Source organism: Lepidochelys kempii, chromosome 8, assembly GCF_965140265.1.
Source record: "Lepidochelys kempii isolate rLepKem1 chromosome 8, rLepKem1.hap2, whole genome shotgun sequence".
Taxonomy (NCBI): Eukaryota; Metazoa; Chordata; order Testudines; family Cheloniidae; genus Lepidochelys; species Lepidochelys kempii.
This window is the reverse complement of record NC_133263.1, coordinates 78,454,929-78,477,255: the sequence shown is the minus strand read 5'-3', so window position 1 is coordinate 78,477,255 and position 22,327 is coordinate 78,454,929. Positions and strand designations below refer to the sequence as shown.

At 40.1% G+C, this 22,327-nt stretch overlaps 1 protein-coding gene across 10 annotated transcripts in view; it reads right to left on the bottom strand.

The window, feature by feature from the left end:
* Positions 1 to 22,327, bottom strand: part of COL24A1 (collagen type XXIV alpha 1 chain) — a 241,328-nt gene that overhangs the window by 185,314 nt on the left and 33,687 nt on the right. For all 10 annotated transcript variants that reach the window (XR_012160423.1, XR_012160422.1, XM_073357181.1 and 7 more), the window contains exons 4-6: positions 14,480 to 14,533; positions 11,053 to 11,106; positions 3,005 to 3,058 (exon numbers count right to left, since the gene is read on the bottom strand). Coding sequence is in view for 8 of the 10 variants with exons in the window: in XM_073357181.1 (XP_073213282.1) it covers positions 3,005 to 3,058; positions 11,053 to 11,106; positions 14,480 to 14,533 (162 nt within the window). In the remaining 2 variants the exon portion in view is untranslated. The remainder of the gene's footprint in view (positions 1 to 3,004; positions 3,059 to 11,052; positions 11,107 to 14,479; positions 14,534 to 22,327) is intronic.

Here is a 22,327-nt window from a genome sequence, read left to right as displayed (position 1 = left end):
CTTGAACCAGTTTGTTCCATTCGCAAATGAAAACATGTTTTTCTAACAGTCCTTCAGCTTCAAACTAGAATCAACAAGTCAAGCTGCATTCTTTCTAGCTTGGCACCATCACCAAAGTCATAAAGATTCTTTGGGCCAAACTCTGCTCTTAGCCACACCTGTGCAAGCCAACTGCAACTTAGATAAGAATTATGTTTATGCTGTGCGAACTGGAATAGAATTCTGACCATTCTCTCAAAGTTGTGTTGGGTCAAGAGGATTAGAAAGAGGAGGGGCGGAAAGCTTATTTTTTCACTAAAGTCAGCAGATAAGATCCTGAATAAGCACAGGAAGCAGATCTGCTGACTCAGAAGGTGTCATTTTTACAGTCTTTTTTCAAAGCAGAGCTTTGCTCTGCATCTGATCCTTCTAAAAAGAATGAGGAGTACTTGTGGCACCTTAGAGACTGACAAATTTGTTAGTCTCTAAGGTGCCACAAATACTCCTCGTTCTTTTTGCTGATACAGACTAACACGGCTACTGCTCTGAAACCTGATTCTTCTGTCACTTAAACCTGCTGTACACAAGGGTAGCTACTGATTTAAATAGAGTCACTTCTGATTTACACCAGCGTAAGTGAGATCAGAATCAGGCTCTTTATTTTCAAGTACAGAATGTTTTAGCATTTTTTTGGAGAGAAGACAATGACATTGGTGAGTGTTAAACAGGACAATGTGCCTGTGTGCAAATTCATCAAAATACTGTAAAGAGACAGCATCAAATTGAAATCTCGTAAGTTTTAAAAAATAAGTTAAAGATCATTTCAGGGACTATACCTATTCCCGGGACCCCTCCACCACAAGTTTGTATGTTTAGAATCATATTTTCCTTTTTAAAATATTTTTCCTCTCCTGCTACGGTGTGAAAGACTCACTTAAACAAAAGGGGAAATCTGCTAACTAAGCCCCTGATCCCCTAATACTACAAAGATTTATACATGTGCTCAGCTTTAAATACATGAGTAATCCCACTGAATTAAATGAGCCTAACTCATGTGCTTTAAGTTAAACATGTGCTAAAGTGTCTATGGAATCAAGGCCTAACTGACTAGACATGGGAAAGAGGGAAACGGATACACAGAGGGCTGTCAAATTTTGAAAAACAGAGAAAAGGCTGTGATGCATGACCAGAAAGGGTTACAAAAAGAAAAGGAGTACTTGTGGCACCTTAGAGACTAAACAATTTATTCGAGCATAAGCTTTCATGACCTACAGCTCACTTCACCGGATGCGTCTGATGAAGTGAGCTGTAGCTCACGAAAGCTTATGCTCAAAGAAATTGGTTAGTCTCTAAGGTGCCACAAGTACTCCTTTTCTTTTTGCAAATTCAGACTAACACGGCTGTTACTCTGAAACCAGAAAGGGTTAAGCATCCTACAGGATAAATGACTCAAATTCAACCCTTAAAAACATATGGGGAGATAATATTTGTATTTTTGTGTATTTACATATATATTGGTAGTGGTCAACAACGTAATCAAACAGTCCCTGTCTATGCTGTATTGTGTTAATTCAGAGATCAAAAGAACATCTTAATATTTAAATGAATTGTAAACATGGGATATCACTGTATTCATTTCTCTTTGAAATGTACAGCAAATCACCAGCGAAAGGTGGAAAAACAGGCAATTGCTTTATGTTGATCAGTGTGAATAATTACCGGCGATGCTTAGGAAACGAGTGTCTATTGTTCGCCAAGGGACTCCAAACTGTCAAAGAAGGCCTGAAACTGTATAAAAAATGGCTTGGATCCTGACATCTCAGATCTGCTTGATGCTTCATGCAGGGGAAGCTGAAGCCACAAGGACTGAAATCCCAGTTCTGATTGGACTGCCCTGAATACAAACATTGGACTATAATCTATGAACTATTTTGAAAAGAACTCTTTGCATCTACAAAGCTCACCATCTCTGCTATGAATCTGAACCTCAAGAATTGAACTCATGTCTGTATGTATACTGATCTTTTAACCTATACTCACTCTTTTTTCTTTTTTAATACATTTTAGTTTAGTTAATAGGAATTGGCGGCAAGTGTGTATTTGGGTAAGATCTGGAATATTCATTAACCTGGGAGGTAATATGTCCGATCCTTTGGGATTGGAAGAACTTTCTTATGTGATGAATAAGATTTTCACTAATCCTCATCATATCTGGCTTGGGTGTCTAGGTGGAGGCCTGAGGCTGGGTTACTTAAAGGGAACTGTGTTGTTGACTTCTGGGTAAGCAGTAAGGTATTAGAGAAGGTTTTGTGCTGGCTTGGTAAATCTAAGCATTGGAATGTCCACCAGCTTTGGGGATTGTCTGCCTCATTCTTTGCAGTTCATCCTGAGTGACTTCAGCTGGCTCCCCTGGGATTCCGGTCACAAAGGCTTATTTCTAAAGTTTCAGTTACTCTAACACGAAGTATCCTTTGCAATAACAGAAGGTAAAATAAGTTCAGGTAGAGATGTGATTTTTAAGTTGAAAATATTCCTTTAACCATTGTCACACTTAGCTTTGTGTACCGATATAAGATGTTATAAGGTTTCAATACTCATATTTTGTTGCTGATGTGACGGAGTTAACATAAACAACAGTTTAACTGTACCACATTTATTGGTCCTAACAAACTGAATTTAATTTAATGCTTCCAATAGAGTTTTACTTTTTAATTTTTGTTTCTTAAATCTGAAATGAAATACAGAATTTAAAATTTAACTACAGATGAACCATTAAGTGTTGTTATTTTATGTCTGTCTTTGGTTCATAACTGTTGCTGGAGGCTTACTTTATCTCAGAACACTAAAATCCAGCCACCCATATAGACATCAGCCATTCTGAGACAAACAATAATGGGAAAACAGAAATTGAAACTTACATAGCACTAGACTTAAAAGATAATTAAACCCAACAATACAGATGACATAAGCAAACTTCAACAAAAAAAATGTGGCGAACATTTCTCTGTAATTATGAAGCAGTTACCTTTTCTCCACGTTTTGCTTGTTCTGGGGAGAATGCTGCATCTCCTTTAGGGCCCTATTGCAGAGAAATGAAATCAGTGTGGTACAGGGACAGATGATTTAATTATATAGCCAGCCACAAATATTTTCACTGTTGAAGAAACTGATTGTGTGTGTGCAGGATCTAATGCTGTACAAAGTATATGTCTTATTCCAGGAATGTTTCCTTATGTCAATTTTCCTATTAAAAAATGCATTTCACACGACATGGCATAATACAATAATCTGAATGCATATGTGTAATGTACCTGACGATTATTTATTAAAAAGGCAGAGTTTAATTGCAAATGCAGTAAGAGGTACAGACAAATCAGTGTGCCTGCATTCTCAGTTATAACTGAATACTTTATTTGTACTTTGCTGATTTATGCAAGCCTGATGTATCAAACTATATCAAACATGAACACCAACAGAGTTGTGATGTCATTTCTATTCAGTTCTGTTTTGTTCCTATCCTTTACTCTAGTGCCCTTGAAAGCTGCTGTTGAGATGTAGTCAGTTGGTTGCAATTTTTCATTCACTGCATATTCCCTCCCAAAACAAAACTTGTCATAAAACTAACTAGAATTACCCCATGATGGAAATAATTTCCCCTTAAGGCTAGTGTTAAGTTGCCCATTTGTTGCTTCAAAAATGCAAGGTTTCGGAGTTACATTCCTTACAAACAATGTAGATATTTTTAAAGGGGAAATGTGATGTTCAGGTGGAAGGCAGAGGACATTTTATTGGGGAAATAAATTGCATAAATATATATTTGGCCTTTCACATATTCTGGCAATAGGAAAATGTTGTCTCGCATAAGGAAAGCAGATTGTTATGTTTCATATGTCATATTTCATAGCTTGTTGTGTTCCCACATAATTAAGTTCTGCAACGTGCTACACTTTACTTTCCCCTCTCATTCAAGTGTCACTACCTGTTTTTATTGCCATGAGAGTCTGAGAAGCGTGCGTGCTTCTCACAACTTTTTGAAGGCAATTGCTTTTGGTTCCCTGGTAATAAATTAACGCTCAGAAGTAGTACACTGCCTGCATTAATTCTTTAAAAGAAGCGACTGAAGCATTCCCATTGACCAGGCTTATAATAGATAGCACACTAACTTAACAGTTTTCTAGCCTGAGTTTAAAAGAAGAAAGTTATTGTCAATTGAAAGTAATCCACCAGTCCTTCATGATTCCATGTTTTCTCTATATGTTATCAGAAATAGTAGCCTCTGCCATCTTTTTTCACACATCCAATATTTCCAAAAAGTAGCACAGAGCCCTGAAGGATGGAGAAAGTGTGAGAGAGAAATCCAACAGTCCTGGGTTCAGTTTTTTACTGGGCAGGATATAAGTCATTCCTGACTAGAAATCATAGAATCATAGTGTTAGATGGGACCCCTGGCCAAGATGCAGGATTTGTTGTGTCTAAACCAGCCAAGGCAGATGGCTATCCAGCCTCCTTTTAAAAATCTCCAGTGAAGGAGCTTCCACGACCTCCCAAGGCATCTGTTCCATTGTCCTACTGTTCTTACAGTTAGGAAGTTTTTCATCAGAATTAATCTAAATCTGCTATGCTGTAATTTGAAGCCATTGCCTCTTGTCCTGCCTGCTGTGGCAAGAGAGAACAACTTTTCTCCATCTTTTTTTGTGGCAACCTTTCAAGTGTCTGAAGACTGCTATCATATCCCCCCTTAATCTCCTCTCTTCCAAACTAAACATACTCAGTTCTTTCAGCCTTTGCTCATATGGCTCGCATTCTATCCCTTTGATCATCTTTGTTGCTCGCCTCTGGATCCTTTCTAGTTTCTCTACATCCTTTCTATACATTGGTGACCAAAATTTGACACAGTACTCCAGCTGAGGCCTAAACAACGCCAAGTAGAAATATCACCTCTTGTAACTTGCATGCTATGCCTCTGTTAATGCCACCTAAACTTGCATTTGCTTTTGCAACAGCATCGCATTGCTGACTCATTTTGAGGCTGTGATCCACCACAACTCCCAGATCCTTCTCAGAAGTGCTGCTGCCAAGCCAGTTTTCTCCCATTCTGTGTCTGTGCATTTAGTTTTTCTTCCTTAAGCGTAGCACCTTACATTTGTCTTTGTTGAATTTCATTTTGTTGTCAGTAGCACAGTTCTCCAATTTATCAAGATCCCTCTGAATTTTAGCTCGATCCTCCAAAGTGTTGGCAACCCTGCCTACCTTTGTATCATTTGAAAATTTGATCAGTTTGTTCTCTATTCCTATATCCTGGTCATTAACAAAGATGTTAAACAACACTGGACCCAGAACACATCCCTGTGAAACCCCACTTAAGACCTCCCTCCAATCTGACATCATTCCATTAATAGTTACTCTTTGTTTGCAGTTGTTTAACCAATTATGTATCCTTTTAATGGTAGTTCTGTCGAGCCCGCATTTCTCCATCTTACTTATTAGAATGTCATGTGGGACGGTGTCAAAAGCTTTGTTGAAGTCCAGGTATATTATATCCACCACATTCCTGCTACCCACCAAACCAGTTACCATGTCAAAGAAGGAAATCAATCTGGTTTGGCATGATTTGTTCTTAATAAATCCATGCTGCTTTTAGTGATTATCCCTTCATCCTCCAGGTATTTGCAAATTGAACATTTTATACACTGCTCTAATAGCTTCCCAGGTATCAAGGTCAGGCTGACTGGTCTATAGTTCCCCAGCTTCCCCCCCCCCTTTTTAAAGATGGGCACTACATTAGCCCTTCTGCAGACTTCCAGGACCTGTCCTGTCATTCAGGAGTTTGCACATATTATTGCCAGTGGCTCCGAGATGTCTTCAGCTAACTCCTTCAGTACTCTGAGGTAAATAGTATCAGACCCTGCTAACTTGAATGACATAACCAAGTCATGCCCTCTACATGCAGAAGTGGTTTTCACAAGGGGAAGGGAGTTCTTCCAGGCTGATCTCTCCTTGTCCACAGCCTTCCTCACCTCCATCACCAAGACAACAACTTATGTACATTTACTCTTTGGCCACTTAACCTTGAATGTGGCCTCACTTAACGTTCAAATCTTCTCAACTCAACCTGATTTAGTCAGATGTTTAACTGAAACTCTTCAGCTGAATCACAGAGACATCCCCTGGGCTGAAAGAGTTGGGCCCCTATGTATCTGAGCTTCCTTTTATCTAACACTCATATCTTATGAAAATCCCAGTTATGTCCTATAATGTGAGTCACTTTCCCATCAACTCCCCTAATCATTTGAAAACTCTCTTTATATGAATGTTTTTGATGTCCCCAAAACATTTTGTGAAACACATCAGCATTGCTGGCAAGTGTCATATATTATCAATTGGACAAAGAGCAATGTCTCTGACACACTTAAGACCCAATTTTCCAGAGGTCCTAAATGACCAGAAACTCTGATTGACTTCTCCTGGAGTTGTGAATTTCATAGAAGCCTCAGTAACAGCGGTCCCTGGGAGAAGTACTGACCCAGCAGATCTCCTGGCTAGCCAAGCACTTAGAGCTTCAAGAGAACAGGATTTAAGCCTCAGGGTAGGTTGTGACTAACAGCCACAAAAAGCAGAAAACACAGCCTGTAACTGTTGTGGCACAGGGATATCCTGCCCATGCCCACTCTCCCCTGCTATGTTAGCAGGAAGGAGGGAGTATGGCATAAAAGTCCCACATAGCAGTGAAGACTCCCCCTTGCTGTGTGGCACTCCTCCCTCAATTGTTTAGACTGGGCTTACAGCCAAAGTCCACCCATGATGAGACAGAAACCAGCTGCACTGCACTGCACCTGAGGATCTGGCCTATTTTCTCTTTAAAATCTTTTCCAAGTATTGCTTTGTTATGACTGCTCAGAGAATGCTTGAGTTGTGTTGATAAGCATGTCAGGTCTTCCAAACTGAAGATGAGACAGACTCTATACACAGTACTTACCTTCCAAGGGTTATTGCAGAATAGAGCTTTAACTGTGATAAAGATTAGCATCTCTCTAATGACAGCAAAGCTTGCGTGGCACAACAGAAAGGCCATATTGCAAGCAGAGATGGAAACTTGCCAGTGTCAAACAGAAGATAGATATTCCTGCAGTAAACAATTTAGTTCTTCTAAAAATAATTCATGACAATTATTTTGCAATTAGTCTTGTGTTGGTAGCTCTCAGGAATTCCTCTTGTCAGACAAATCACATACCCTTTCTATTTCATTATTTTCTTACTACAAACCCATAAAAAACAAAGTTGTGAAGCCCAGAAAATTATCAAATAGAACTTTGCTCTTCTAATTTTTAACAGCTTTAAGACAGAAGAAATCAATACATTTAGTTAACATATAAATAAAGGTAGGCTCTGAGGAGCCATGATGCCTGGTGGGAAGGGAGATCCATCCAAGATGTTTCCTGCCTCTGTGTGGGAGGGGGAGACCATTCCACAATATATCGCACAAATGTATAGGGTTCAGAGGGACTGCAGCCTCTAAGATCTGCAGCCTCCTAACCCTTCCCACCACATAAACCTCACAGAGTCCAAACCCTCCCTTAAACCCATCTGGTCAGCTTTCTTCACAGGACAGGGTGATCTGGACATTAGAAATCATAGTCCTGAGCCTGTACTGCCCTGCACTTTGTGTAATTATTTACTCTCATGGAAAGTGGGAATAAAATGCTTCAAATCAGATTCCTCCACTCACTTTATGCCCATTTTGCACAGGTTTAACTGACTACACAAGGTGCAGTGCAGTGGTGAATCCAGTGATTCACTGCATTTTACCTTTACATCATCACCACAGAATCTATTACAGCTAAATGAATTCATTGTCCATGCAACAAACTTTATGAAAACAAAAAGAACCACATATAATTACTGCCTTGTGTGATAGCTACGCCTTTGTACAATCATCGCTTGTATACATATTTCTATTTTCTTCCTCAGTAAACTGGCTCAACTTCTCCTATTCATTTAATTCCCTACTTCACTGTAGCCATTAAAGTATAGAAAGGATTGGTGTGTTATGTCAATAAACAGTGGTATATGGAGTGGCATGTGGATGAACAATGTCAATTCTCTAAACACAAGAGTCTGGCCCAAAGATAGAAATGACATGACAGATACCAGCAGCATGTTTAAGTTCTTGTCAAATGCAGTCACAGACTGGATCTTGACATTAAACTGTAGTCTCAGACAAAGCTCTTTACTTAGGGTGACGGATGGCTATAGTTTTTCTGTCATATAGCCAGTTTATATGCAATGAGACAACTATTTCTAAAAAACCCACTGTTTGACATACCTGCCAACTTTTCAAAACCAAAATGAAAAGGATTCAGGGCATTCAAAAGGAGCTGGGCGCTACTAATTCCTCCCCAGCCAGAACTGCGGACATTTGATTTTTCTAAAAACTACCATTAAATTATCCATGCCTTTTTTATAATAAATATTTTCATTCCTTTAAGAACTTTCAGGGTTTTTCCCCCTCTCTTTTCAATACATTAAACTTTCTGATTTTGGCCCCAGTTCTGCACTTTGTTGCATGAGGGCAAACTGCTCGCCTCCCTGCAGAGATCCATTCCCTCAGCATGGCTGTGCACAGGTGCAGCAGCCTGACAGTGCACAATGAATTGCAGGACTGGGGGACCAGCCTTTCTCCCTTTACTTATGTTTACCATCATTGATTTCTCTTTCCATCAAATCTCTTCACACCATTATCTTTCCACCCTCCTTTTCTAGCCCCATATTTGCTTCTTTTGGCATGGAGACCCAAGTGCAAGTCGTGTTCACTCTCTGCCTTTTCAAGTCAGTGGAAAGACTCCCCTTGACTTCAGTGGGTACTAATCAGGTGATAAGTTTGGGTGATGGAGTGAACAGGAACAAGTGTTAAGTTGATAACTATTATTTGAAATGATACATGTTGGGCCTGATCCTCCTCTTGCTTACCCCATTGCCAAAAGAGCAGTGTCCTGCTTCCCTTTTACAATTCAAACAGACTGAACTAAAAAAGTTATTTGTAATAAAGCTGCAGCTGGTTCTTAGCTAGTTAAAATATGTTCCCTTTGATACCTTGCCCAATGCCATTTCCCCAGTAAAACATATGCAATTCTTTGTCATTTTAACTTAGAAACAAGCAGTCATCTTTATACATGGTTTTCAATTGTGAAGCAGGAGCAAGGAACTATAAACCATCTTGTGAAGGTAAAATAAAATATATAAGTATTTAATCTATTTAGCATTACAATGCAGCTTTACCAATGCCAAAATCCACACACTCAGTTTTCTTGAAATAGTTCTTTTTTATGATAGCTAGGAAAATTGCTAAAAACTTATGCATGCTTTGGTGATTTTAGACCACATGCCAACCCTATACCTCTAGGTCAAGTATCTAACGTTACATGCTAAGAACCCTAAACTATATACATGTCAATGGAAACTGCTGGCACACACACAGGGACAGAACCTGACCTTCAGTTTAAAGTCATCAGTGAGAATCTAGGAAGCTGTAAATGTATTAAATTCCACTCTTGAAGCACATGTGTAACTCTTCAACGTAGATAGGAAATACACACGTACCTTGAGGGGAGAATAAAACCCATTGTGATGTTACTGCCAGAAAATTATTACATTTGATCTTGTGTGTTCTATGATTAAACCCAAGCGTCTTCAATCTCAGCTAGTGTAAATCAGCATTGGTCAATTGACCTCAGTGGAGCTTCTCCAGTTTACACTTGGTGAGGATCTGGCTTACTTCTATTTAATTAAAATATTGTAATAGAAATTTGCATTGAGACAGGAATTTTACAGGAAAACAGAAGCTGTGTGGAGCTCTAGCTCCCTCTGCATAAAATAATGATACAGTATTAACAATAATAAATTGTGCCCAACAAGAAAATGTAGCGTTCATAGCTAAGCCTAGAAAATACATTAATTTTTATGAATTACTTCATTTTTTAAAATCATGAACTCAACTACAGTGTAGATAAACTCTCAGAATCTTGGTATGACCCAATGAAAGGAAATATATATTATGAAATAAATCCTATGAGTAGCTGGCTACCGTTATTTCAAGTAATAGTGGTCTACACTTCTCTATTCCACAGTTTGCATAATTATTGTAAAAGCAAATTACAGAATTCACTGTTTAATTGTTGTAATAAAATTAGATACTAACAGAAGGGCACATAGCAAACACAAAGCCACTTTGTTTTACAATGTCAAACATCACAAGCTTTATTTGATATATTTTCATGGCCTAGAGCAGTTTTTAACACCTGTCACTACAGGTCAGATTCCTGCCATAAGGAATCACACTAAAACAAATCATCATGTTGTTTTTTCCTAACATATCTATCAAACCGTTATAACTAAATATGAGTTGAAGGCATTTTGCAACTGCACAAATCTGCCCGGCGGTATTTAAGTGGCCTTTGTAACCCAGGTTTGAAAGTTTTTAACTGAGCTTATAGCAGAATATTTTTTCTTAAATTTGCAATATCAAATCTAGGTTCCATAGTTCTTAGTCTATCATTTAATCAACACACTCTGAAAGCTGGAGTAATTAAATGCCATCAAACAGGTGAAATCTTGACAGCAAATAGAAGTATTTATGGAGAGGGACTTGGCCTATTTTTTTTTTTTTTGACCAAAGCAAAAGGTTACCGCAGGGATTAAATGTCCAATCCTGCAAATGGCTCACTTGAATAATTCTGACTCATCCAAGTAGTTGGATTGACTTCAATCAAAATCCTTTGGAAAGCAAGGAATACTCACATGAGTAAAGGCTTCCAGGTCACCATTCCACATGCATCATTTTCTCCTGTGAAACTGGCTATTTTCCTTTTGATCTTGGTCTAAGTTTTATTGGTTACATTTCCTTAAAAACTGTTTATAGCTGTGCTCTCCATTTGTCAACCAAATAAAATTAATCACTACTATTACTGGAAGCAAACTCTAGGACTTTGCTCCAAAAAGTTACACATCCGGAAGTTCAAATGTTACACATCCGGAAGTTCAAATAATGCTAATGGTAGTGTGATTAAGTTCGCTCACCTTTTGACCAGGCACCCCTGGCAAACCTGGATTCCCATGTGGCCCTGGAACACCCTATAAAAATGAGAAAGAGCAGGATTATTCAAAAGTACACCAAACGATGTTCATTACTTTGTGGAAATATTGCAGAGAATCATCCTCAAGGATCACTGTTCCATCTAAAATCATTGGCTAGGATCTTCAAAGGAGCCTAAGGGAATCAGTGTCCATTTCTCTCTAAAATTAAATGGGAGTTGAGCATCTAACTCCCATAGACTCCTTTGACAGTCTCATTCATTAACTTTTCACTGGGCTCCCAGGTAATTCAGGACACGTATATGAGAGCAAGCTCATTGTGACGATGACTTTTCAGCCATAGAATGTTTGGGATAAATGGACATCCTAAGCATCACATTACTGAGGTATCCCTATATTTCTGCTCAATAAAAGTTGGCCTAGGAATTCCACCTCACTGAGGATTAACATACCTCTTAGATAAAACAGTATCAAACAAGACATTCTGGAGGTATGGGTGAACAACAAAAACAATTTGTTTCAAATCCTGAAAACTCACTTTTTTTTTCTTGACGTGCCCTAGCTCAGACTCAGCTTGGCTGATACACTCCAAAATTCATTTTTTAAGTCTCCTCTGTGCAGAGGTCCCACATGAGAAATTTTACACAAAAAGGAACTTTTCTAATAAAGTTAAAAGGGGTTAAAATCAAGCTCCTGAGCAGTGGTGGATTTAAAGTTAGTGGGGCCCTGTGCTCAGGTTCATTTTTGGGGCCACTCCTTGGGACGCAGCCAAGAAAAAGAACATTCTCTCTTATCTCGTAGGGGTGCCCCCAGCCCCCTGCCCTACCCCAGCCCCCTGCCCTGAGTGGCTCACAGCAGGGAGCTGGGAGGGGGCGATGTGTAGGGGGAGTGCGGGGCCCTGCCTTTGCTCTACCCTGCCCTGATTCCATCCCCTTCCCCAAGGCCCGCCCCTTCCTCTTCTCTGCCTCCTCCCTCGAGTGCGCTGTGGCCCTGCTCCGCCCCCTCCCTCCCGGAGCAACCTGAGCACTGGCAAACAGCAGTTTGGTGGTGGGGGAAGCACTGGGAGGGAGGGGCTGAAACGTGGCAGGCTCAGGGGAGGAGGTGTGGGGGAGGGAGCTTGGCTGCCGGTGGGTGCAGAGCCTGCAGCAGGAGCCCCAGGAGCTTGCAGGACCAAGCTTCTGCCCTCACAGTTGCCTGGCCCTGGGGCCTCCTGTCATTGGGGGCCCCCATGTCAGGGCACCTTGTATTTTACTGTAAATCCACCTCTGCTCCTGAGGGAAATGTATCACTCTTAACTAAGGTGTCACTATTGAGATCGTCAGACCAAGGCACGATTAAGGGCAGAGGGAGCGAAGCATGGGAATCCTGGGGAAGATTAGGGCCTGAGGCAGGAGCATCCTCATGCAGCTGGGAGTAGTGGGAAGGAGTCACTGACATAACAATAACTGAGCAGCACAAAGCTGACTGCTGATGGCTGAGTGCAGCCACTGCAAGAAGAGAGCTCCTTAGATACCAGGTGCTTCTATTCAACAGCTCAAGGCACATCTCAGTATGACTAAAGATGACTCAAAGGACAGAAGAAAGTCCTGGGTGAAGGTCATATGACAGGGTCCATGGCTGTTCAGGAGGGGTGATGAAGGGCTTTCTTTGACTGGGAGGCCAAAGTTTTCAGTAGGTCTAGGCTCAGATAACGCACCTGACTGTCACACCACATCTGTGTATAATGTATATACTACCCATATACTTTTCTAATAAAAAACTCTATTTTGGGAAGTTCATGTTATATCTTGCCCATAAAAGCCTCACGTCAGCTTCAGGCTTAGCACACAAAAGTAAGGCCCGGGACCTACTTTTCAATGTAAAAAAATAACAACCAACACTTGGTGGTATTCTGATGTTTGTGAGCACTATAAGAGCTAATGCGCAACAATGACTTTTCAAAAATGAAGTTTTCCTGGCCCTTAGCTCATCACCTGGACTAGTCTTTGTGTCAACATTTAAGTACGCTTTTAAAATTCTATTTAAATCACAGTTACTAATAAATCAAACTGGCCCTTCTCAATCTAGCCTGTCTCCAGACACTAGCCACCCCTCTCTAATTTAAGATTCCTCACTTCCCATTATGCTTTTTTGCATGTTCAACTCCACATTCAATTCACAAATTTCACACTGTGGAGCTTTGCGCCCCAAAATGCAATGCATCCATCAGAGGTTAAGAAATAGGCATCTGAAAGAGACAGCTTCAAGAGATATAAAGGATCCTGACTCTTACCTCCCACCTCCACCTTTATAATGGTATCAGAGGGAATCAAGCAAGTCTGGTGGACTTTCTGACTGGCCATGTGACAGGATAGTTTTACATTTTTAACATGTGGTTTATTTGGGCTCTCTCTTTTTAAGGAATCAAGAGTGAGGTTATCCTCAATGAATTGCCCTAGCATATAACATCCCTCCCCCCACCCCACCCCCCGCCCACTAAAGCTGCAGATAGAATCATAGGACTGGAAGGGACCTCAAGAGGTCATCTAGTCCAGTCCTCTGCAGGACTAAGTATTATCTAGACCATCACTGAGAGGTGTTTGTCTAATCTGCTCATAAAAATCTCCAATGATGGAGATTCCACAACCTCCCTAGGCAATTTATTCCAGTGCTTAACCACCTTGATAGTTAGGAAGTTTTTCCTAATGTCCAACCTAAACCTCCTTTGCTGCAATTTAAGCCCATTGCTTCTTGTCCTGTCTTCAGAGGTTAAGAAGAACAATTCTTCTCCCACCTCATTGTAACAACCTTTTATGTACTTGAAAACTGTTATCATGTTACACACACACACACACACACACACACACACACACACACACACAATATATCAAGATGTATTAGCTATGGTAAAAGTTACTTGAAGAAGCTACAGACACAGAAATCATGCTTTTATTGAGCTGCTGTAAACAAAGAAACTAAAGCAGATTCTTAGAGCAATTTTCTTTCCAGCCAGCAGTGGATAATTCCACTTTCATTGTTTTCCAGTCTGTAGCTGTGGAATGCACTATTCTGGGAAGCCCACTCCCCTTCATTCCAAAAACCAAATGAATCTATCTCAGCTACAGATGACTACACTGAAAAACTAAAAATTAATGCTACAAGTAACAGCATCACAGTTATATTGCAAACTCAATAGCAGTTTGTGGACACATTCACTCAGAATACCTTCTCTAGGTATTTATTGTAAAATACACATTGTTTTATCTGTCTTGTCTTATTTTGTTTTAGCCCATTATATGCTGAGATTAAAGAGCAACAGCTTCCTTGCTGACTAGTATATGAATACACTCTACAATCAAATGATGATACAAAGTTTGGTTTTACTATCAGCGTCCAGTATACAGCTATAGAAAAATATAGCCCTTTTACTCACCCTTGGACCTCTCTTCCCTGATAGACCAGGTAAACCTGGAGGACCTGGGGGACCCTGGAGGGACAAAAACCAGATAGTTAAGGTAAGAGAGACCAGTCTTTGTGCTGCAGGTCATAATCTGACAAGCCCTCCTACAGCCCCCCAACTGATTTTCTGATTACAAAACCTTCTCATTTTGAAAGAAAAGCTCAGAACTAAAAATACAATGTGCTTTTTCCCAATCTGGCTCCCAACTGGAGACTTATGGTTAAAATTATATTATGCATAAGGCTTGTAACTCCCAGTTTAGTGCATAACTTAAATAAATTTATTTTTATTACAGGAAGAAGAATCCATTTCAAAATATAAAAACAAGGAAACAAAATGTATTTAAAAAAGAGAAAACAGTTAATTTACTAAATTAAAAACATGGCATACCATTTACATCGCAAACAATATATGTATCATCTGAGGCATTTCAGACAGTTAATCACTATAAGAAACTAAGTAATAATAATAACCCATAGAAAAGAAAGACGAAGAAAAAGAAACACCTCAGACATGACTGAAGACTTGTTTGACTTCCTAATTATGACATTTTCATAGGAATCATAGGTAGCACATTACTTGTTTCTTTACATTCATATTTTTGAACTGATATAACTGCTTTCAAAGAAAAAACTTTTTTATTTTTATCAAATACATTCATATTCTGTTTTATGAGTTGATGTAACCTTTGCAAATAGATTTGATCATAAATAATTGTAACAATGTTAGGCACAGTACCATGTTTAAGCTAGGTAACAGCTTTGTCCCTAAAAATGATCTCTTTCTTTTTACATTGTACCTGTTAACTTTTCAGAGCAAAGACAGTGTTTCATCTGAGCTCAAATTATGGTGAGAACTCTTGGCCAAATTCTGCACTGGCTTGTGCTGCACTGCATGCCATCACTTTTACTTCAGTGAGTTTGCATGGTAATGGGGTGGAATTCAGGCCTCCTCCTTTAAGAGCAAATCAAATTCCCATCCCCATGCAGGTGAAGAGAGCCATGGCTGTAGCCGAATCAATACCCTTTCACAGCTGAGGCAGGTGAGTGGCAAGATGTTAGGACTTCATGCAGGCAGTGCCCCTATGTGTCACACAGTTTTTCACTGGTAGGGCTCACTGCCTCTGCTTCCCAGTATGCAGGGTGTGAAACTGGGGGTCGGGGGTGAATCCACAGAGGCTACTGCAAGTCCTAGCTCTGCACTACCAGTCATGGAATGGCCTGAGGGAAGGATTCCATCACCACTCCTACACCAAGACTCTAACTCACCCAAAGATCTTCTGCACACAACCCAATTACTCAGCTTGTGCACTGGGTAAAATACATTAAATAGCTCTGACTGTACTGCTTGACGCTGTTCAAAATTATTTAAAATCGGGGGGAGAGATGAAGGAAAGCACCAGGATTACTACTGTGGCTGAGATGGCAATAAACAACCTGTGCAGGAAATGTAAAGATGGTACGTGCATAGCACTATCCACATAACTTCCCACTGGCTTTTATGAGCCCTTGGTGCATAATTTTATTATGATTAAAATCCAGAATAAAATGTTAAATCTTAGGAAAAATGAATATCAGTTCCCTTTGAAATAGAAGGATAACTTCACTGGCACAGAAGCCAACACTGACTATCAGCCAATGACAGACCAATTGAATGCAGATAGTGGCTTCAGGAAGACCTCAAAGGGCTTTCTGGGAGTACAGAGGAATAGTAGGACAAGAGGTCAAGCCCCCTTAATTCCCTTTGGCATATACAATGCTAATTGTACAGGTAGTAGGTTTCCAGCAAATGTAACCCCCACGAAGTGAAGAGGGTAGACCAAGAAGGCCATTTAAGTAGCGACTGGTGCACTGTGACACAGTAGAAAGACAACTGTGTGCAGTCAGGACTACAATTATAGCAACCTTCATACACCCTGGCATTGTACAGGTAGAGGTTGGCATGGGTGTTTAACCTAGCCTAAAGCAAGTTTAGTGCTAATGTGGTTGCCTGTGGACTGTTAGGAATATTTATAGGTGTGGACAAATGGTGCATTATAGGCATGCTACAGGGACCAGCCATGACCCACTGGTGAGTGTATGTTACAGGTTCTCCTCTGTGCCTGATCTGAGGAGGATGTGAGCCTGTTACAGTGGCTGCTATAGGCCCTTGGCTCTATAGCTCATGCTGTAGCAGCTCATATTTTTAGCTCTTTAAGTTCCCAGTTCACACCCTGATGAGTCAGCCAAAATAGCAGCCATCACACAAGCACTGGTTAGCATGCCAAATTTCTCTAGCATAGACAAGGCATTTGAGTGCATTTCACTTCCAAGAATAAAAAAAGAGCAGACAGACACACAGAGCTTGACCTGGCATTCTTGTTGAGGAAGAGTTCCAAAAATATAACTAAAAAAAGCCTGGAGTTTCCGCATCTTGTTACATCTGGAGGAACTGTTTCCTATTCTTTCCTTTTTGAATCACTGAAGCTAGAAGATGCACCATGCACAGAAAGTTATCCTGGGGCTACACAAAAGAAAGAGTCAACTATATTTCTTCATAAAAGGTGGACAAATAAAATATTTTGAAGTTATGGTACATTGCTTTTTTAATTGTAATGTGAAGCTCTTTCTACACCCTATTTCAGATACTGATTACATTTGCTTTAAAATACAGTGTTTTGATAGCTGGAATCCCTATTTTCCCCTTATGAAAATATTAATGCATATTTACATCTCTACGTGAGCCTTGTTCCAGATTTGTTTGGTGCAGTTGGATGTGTATTTCGGCCTGTTTGGCTTCTAATTTTTTAAGATTTCTTTTTCATTTTATTTTGCCTTTTGTATAGCACCTATGTGCTATGCACTAGGCAACTTATGAATTAATGAGTAATTGTTTTTATTGGTCTAAGGACAATGAATGGTATAATGCTATAAAAAGAATGAATTTTTCTTCATAGGGCATAAAGATCTGGTCTATGGATGTCACCCTTACGACAAAACCAACTGCCAGCAATCCCTAGAACCTTGCACTAAGTAGCCAGAATCTTTATAAAGATGTGTAAATATAAACCTCCCCTGTAATGTTCCTACCTCAGAACTGCTCACACACCCTCTGCCCCGCACCCAGCTTCTCTCTAAATAGTTACTACTGCCTATCTTACATCCAGGTGGGATAATGAGCCACCTGCCTACTTGAGTCAGCAGATGCCACTTAAACCTTTCTCGACATAATCACTGGCTACTAGGGTAGTGTGTTTCAGGCAAACATTGCTAGCATATTACACCAACAGTTTAGACAGTTGGTTAAGTTATTAATAGAAACACTCCTTAATTGAATTAATTGAACTGCTGCTACTTCAAATTGACAGCAGAGCAGTATTAGGAAACTGATGCCCCTGTTTAGCTAAAGCAACTACTTAACTGATTGTATATTTGGTGGAGACCACTGGAGAATTGCTGATCATTGTTTTTCAATTATTCGCAAGAAGTTACACCACTGCACAGAATTCTACAGCCTGTGGAAGTAGTTACAATAGTTACAGCTTCAAACCAACTGATTTCTTCTGTTTTTATACTGACAGAGAAAGTTAGTTCTAGATACCTACTGTGACAGGGTCAGGCCAGATGGCTACAGGAGAGTAACAGAAGGCAGCTATATTAGCCCCAGGTTAAGTAGGTCCCTTTTCCCTGGGTAAGGTAACAGGGAAGGTTCCATAACAATCAGGAACCTTCTGGAGACAATTAAGACAGACAGGCTGATTAGAACACCTGCAGCCAATCAAGAAGCTGCTAGAATCAATTAAGGCAGGCTAATCAGGGCACCTGGGTTTTAAAAAGGAGCTCACTTCAGTTTGTGGTGCGTGTGTAAGGAGCTGGGAGCAAGAAGCGCTAAGAGTGAGAATGTGGACTGTTGGAGGACTGAGGAGTACAACCATTATCAGACACCAGGAGGAAGGTCCAATGGTGAGGATAAAGAAGGTGTTAGGAGGAGGCCATGGGGAAGTAGCCCAGGGAGTTGTAGCTGTCACACAGCTGTTCCAGGAGGCATTCTAGACAGCTGCATTCCACAGGGCCCTGGGCTGGAACCCAGAGTAGAGGGCAGGTCCGGGTTCCCCCCAAACCTCCCAACTCCAGGTCAGACACAGGAGGAGTTGACCTGGACTGTGGGTTCACGAAAACGGCCTAACTGAGGGCTGCCGTGAAGCTCCAAGGCGAGCAAATCCGCCAATAAGCGCAAGACCCACCAAGGTAGAGGAGGAACTTTGTCACACTACACAAAGACTCCGAAGAGCTTCTACACAACCAACAGAAGTCACTAAGTCAATAATTCCAGAGTCAATCTGATATGTCCCCAAACCAGGGAAATTGGAGGTTTGTTTCAATAGTCTTTCATCCAATAATTGTAAACTGTAATTAATCATTAAACAACTGCATAGCATATTACATTTTATATGATGAACCAAATCATTGTTTGGTACATCAAACAACATAATAATTGTACATTATCTTCTAAATGGTACTACAGATGCAAATTTAAAATAATAAATTGGTTTAATAGGAATGGTATAATAACAGTAATTCTTGTATATTTTCCTCATGCATGTTTCTAATTAATGCTTGAGTTTACTGTGCACCTAAAAACAGTGAAAGCTTCCTTCAGATGTTGAGGAATACTACAAAAGTCACAAATAATTAGGGGGCAATCCTGCAAGCACTCGGGCCCCAATGACTTCATGAGGGCAAACTCCTGCACCCTCATGAGTCCCCTGACTTCAATACAGCTCCTCATGGACACAGAGGTGTACCTGCAGAGCCATTTGCCAGATCTGGGTATTACTATGATACATAGGTCCCAACGGGAAGTTTCGTGATTGAGTGCTACAGTGCAGAACCAGACCCATAGTGCTTAATATCAGGTGTAGTTCCACAGTAGTAAGTATTATACTCAGTAGCTGGCATTTGCAACATCAGATCCTGGATGCTGGTCCAGTTACAGTTCAGCACACAGAAATTCTACTGACTTTAATGGAAGTTCGATGTGCAGAGTAATGATAGGATTCTCTCTCTTAATAAGGTGTTGGAATGAGTCACTACCATTTCCTTTTAATGAAGAATTAAGAAGTGAATGAATTCATACAGGGCTTTGGAGCGGATCCTGGAGCTGGAGCGCGGAGCAGTGGAGCTGCAGGTTTTTGCCCAGAGCTGGGAGATTTTGCACAGAAAATCTTGACTGCTCCACTGCTCCAGTTGTTTTTTTCTGGAAACATTATACAAGATAGAACCTGTTATTTGCTCTATCTTGTATAATCTATTCAGGCTGATGAAGCAAAAACATATTTCTGAAAATCTGCTCTCTTTACTAAAAGGACTGTGCTTGCAATTTGAATCTGCTTTCCCATTAAAGTTTATTTTCAACTTTGTAACGTGTAGCCTTGTTATTTCCCAACTATTAATGTTGTAGAACAGCGATAGCACGTATTAATGCTATGGCACATACCAAATTTCACTGATATATCTATATTAAAGCATTTTTGAGATATTAATTAAAAACTTGGAAAATATTTTGAATATTTTTACCGCAAAATTTCATAAGAAAAACTTGCAATTTATAAATAAAAATTTATATTAATTTTGTACATTAAAATGCTTCTTACTTCATTAAAACTGCAAGAAACCTGTTAAAATATTAAAATATACTTTAGTAATATTTTTGTGTAAAAAGAAAATGTGATCATTTTTGTCCAGAAAATCCAAAATAAATTCAAAGTACCTTAAGTGGTTAAGATATCACAAGCAGCTACATTATTAAAAAATGTAATGCTTTTGTTCATTGCTTTTCGAAGATCATAACAAGAAACATATGGATGCAGTAGCAGCACAAGAAGATTTGGCCATAGCTTCAACAAAAAAATCAAATCTGCCCCCCATGATTGATAGCTGATTTACGGAAAAGGATCTCAACGACGTCTTTACTTTTGAATTTGAAAAGCCCAAATTTGAGCTTTTGGGAAAAGCAAAGAAGAAATCAGCAACGTGCAAGGTGGAAAAGGAAGTGAATGGTGAGCTCAAACCATGTAGCTTCAAGAAAGTGAAGCAAGTGCCGTGAAAAGTTGCAACCTTTGGCGGCATGTAAAACATAACCATCCTGAAAACTATGTGGCTCTGGTTACAAAAAAGGACCAGGAAGATGAGGCAAAACAGAAAGCTGACGCAGCTAAACGACGTCCATCTGGCTCTTTGAAAACTCCTGGAGAAAAGATTTTTTTGCGGAGCTTCATCTGAAAAGAAACCCAAAATTGAGCAAACAAAACCTGACTCATATTTGAAGTCCTCAAAGGTTACAGTCACCATGGATGCCAATACTTTCCGTGAAGGGCTGATGGAAATGGTTTGCTTGAGTTCAACACTGCTCACTAACTTCAGGCTAAAGAACAAAGGATTCCAAAAAATTGCAGGTGAAATGTGTCAGCAGCTTGGCGTTCGACAGGGCATGATGCGGTTCATCATTTAGTTGTCAGCACAACTGAGTCTGGTTGCGAAGAGCTCAAGAAAGCTTTGGAGCAAAAATTGTGCTACCTGAAAATGGATGCAGATGTGGAAACAGAAATTTCCTTGCAATCAATGCTCAGTACTATGAAGAAGGAAAAGATAAAGCTGTGGTAAAAACCTTGGACATAATCGACACTGAAGGGCGTCACAATTTGTTGTACATGAAAAGTCAAGTAAAAGCTATTTTAGAAAAATTTGGGATCAGTGAAATGCAAGTGCTGAGCATCTGCGTTGACAATGCAGCAAACATGACGCGTGCCATCAAAAATTTCAGTGAGGACAATGAAACCATTTCTACCTCTGAGAACAGGGAGGTGGAGAGAACTGAAGCTATTTTGCCTGATGAAGAAACTAAAGGAATGAATGAAATCGAACTCAACATGGATGCTGCTGTGCAATGGGGTAATGACCCTAGCCTCATACTTCCAACATGGCTTCATGAGGATGGCTCAAAAGTCCAACTGATGAGGTGTGGTATTCACACTCTTCAGTTGGCGATCTTGGATGGACTGAACAAAGAACATGCGAAGAAATTTCTGGCAAAAATTTGACAAGTCGTTGTCAAACTACGAACCCCAAGTATTCGAAGTGTTCTGCTTGATCTACATGGGATAACTCAATCACTGAATACTGTGACTCGCTGGGGTTCAACACTTGCGATGATTGATCGGCTTCTCGTTTTTCAATCTTACTGTGAACAAGTGGCTGCTGCTGAACAAGAGAATTCAAGTTAACAAAAGCTGAATGGGACAAAGTAAAGAACCTGCGAGACATCTTGGCAAAGCCAAACCAAACAACTGTGAATCTTCAAGCTGTCGATGTAACCCCGGGAGTTTTAATGAAGGAATGGCGAAAACTGTCAAAATTCTTGCAAGAAAATGGTGGACAAATAGCCGAAGGAATTCTATCCTCCATGTGGAAATGTGAAGAGAAGCTTTTTGACAATATTAATTTCCTTGCTGGAGTTTATGTTGACCCATGGTATCGGATTCTTCTTACCTCAAGGGAAATACCAAAGGCAAAGGAAGGGCTCCTTGATATTGCTCGACGACTCGAAAAACAAAATCTATTGCTACATTTGAACTCTGCGAAAGAGGTTGAAGAAAACGAAACACAACAAAAGGAGTCATCAACAATCGAATTTGCGGTTTCGGAAAGTTCACACGCTTCAGAAATAGCAGGCTGTTCTCAAACTTCCGTCTCCACTCTGAACTTGTTCGAGCATCCATCCCTGAGACGTCTTCAACCATCACAGGGAAATGGAGATAATTCAAGCACCAATTCTTCAGAAGAT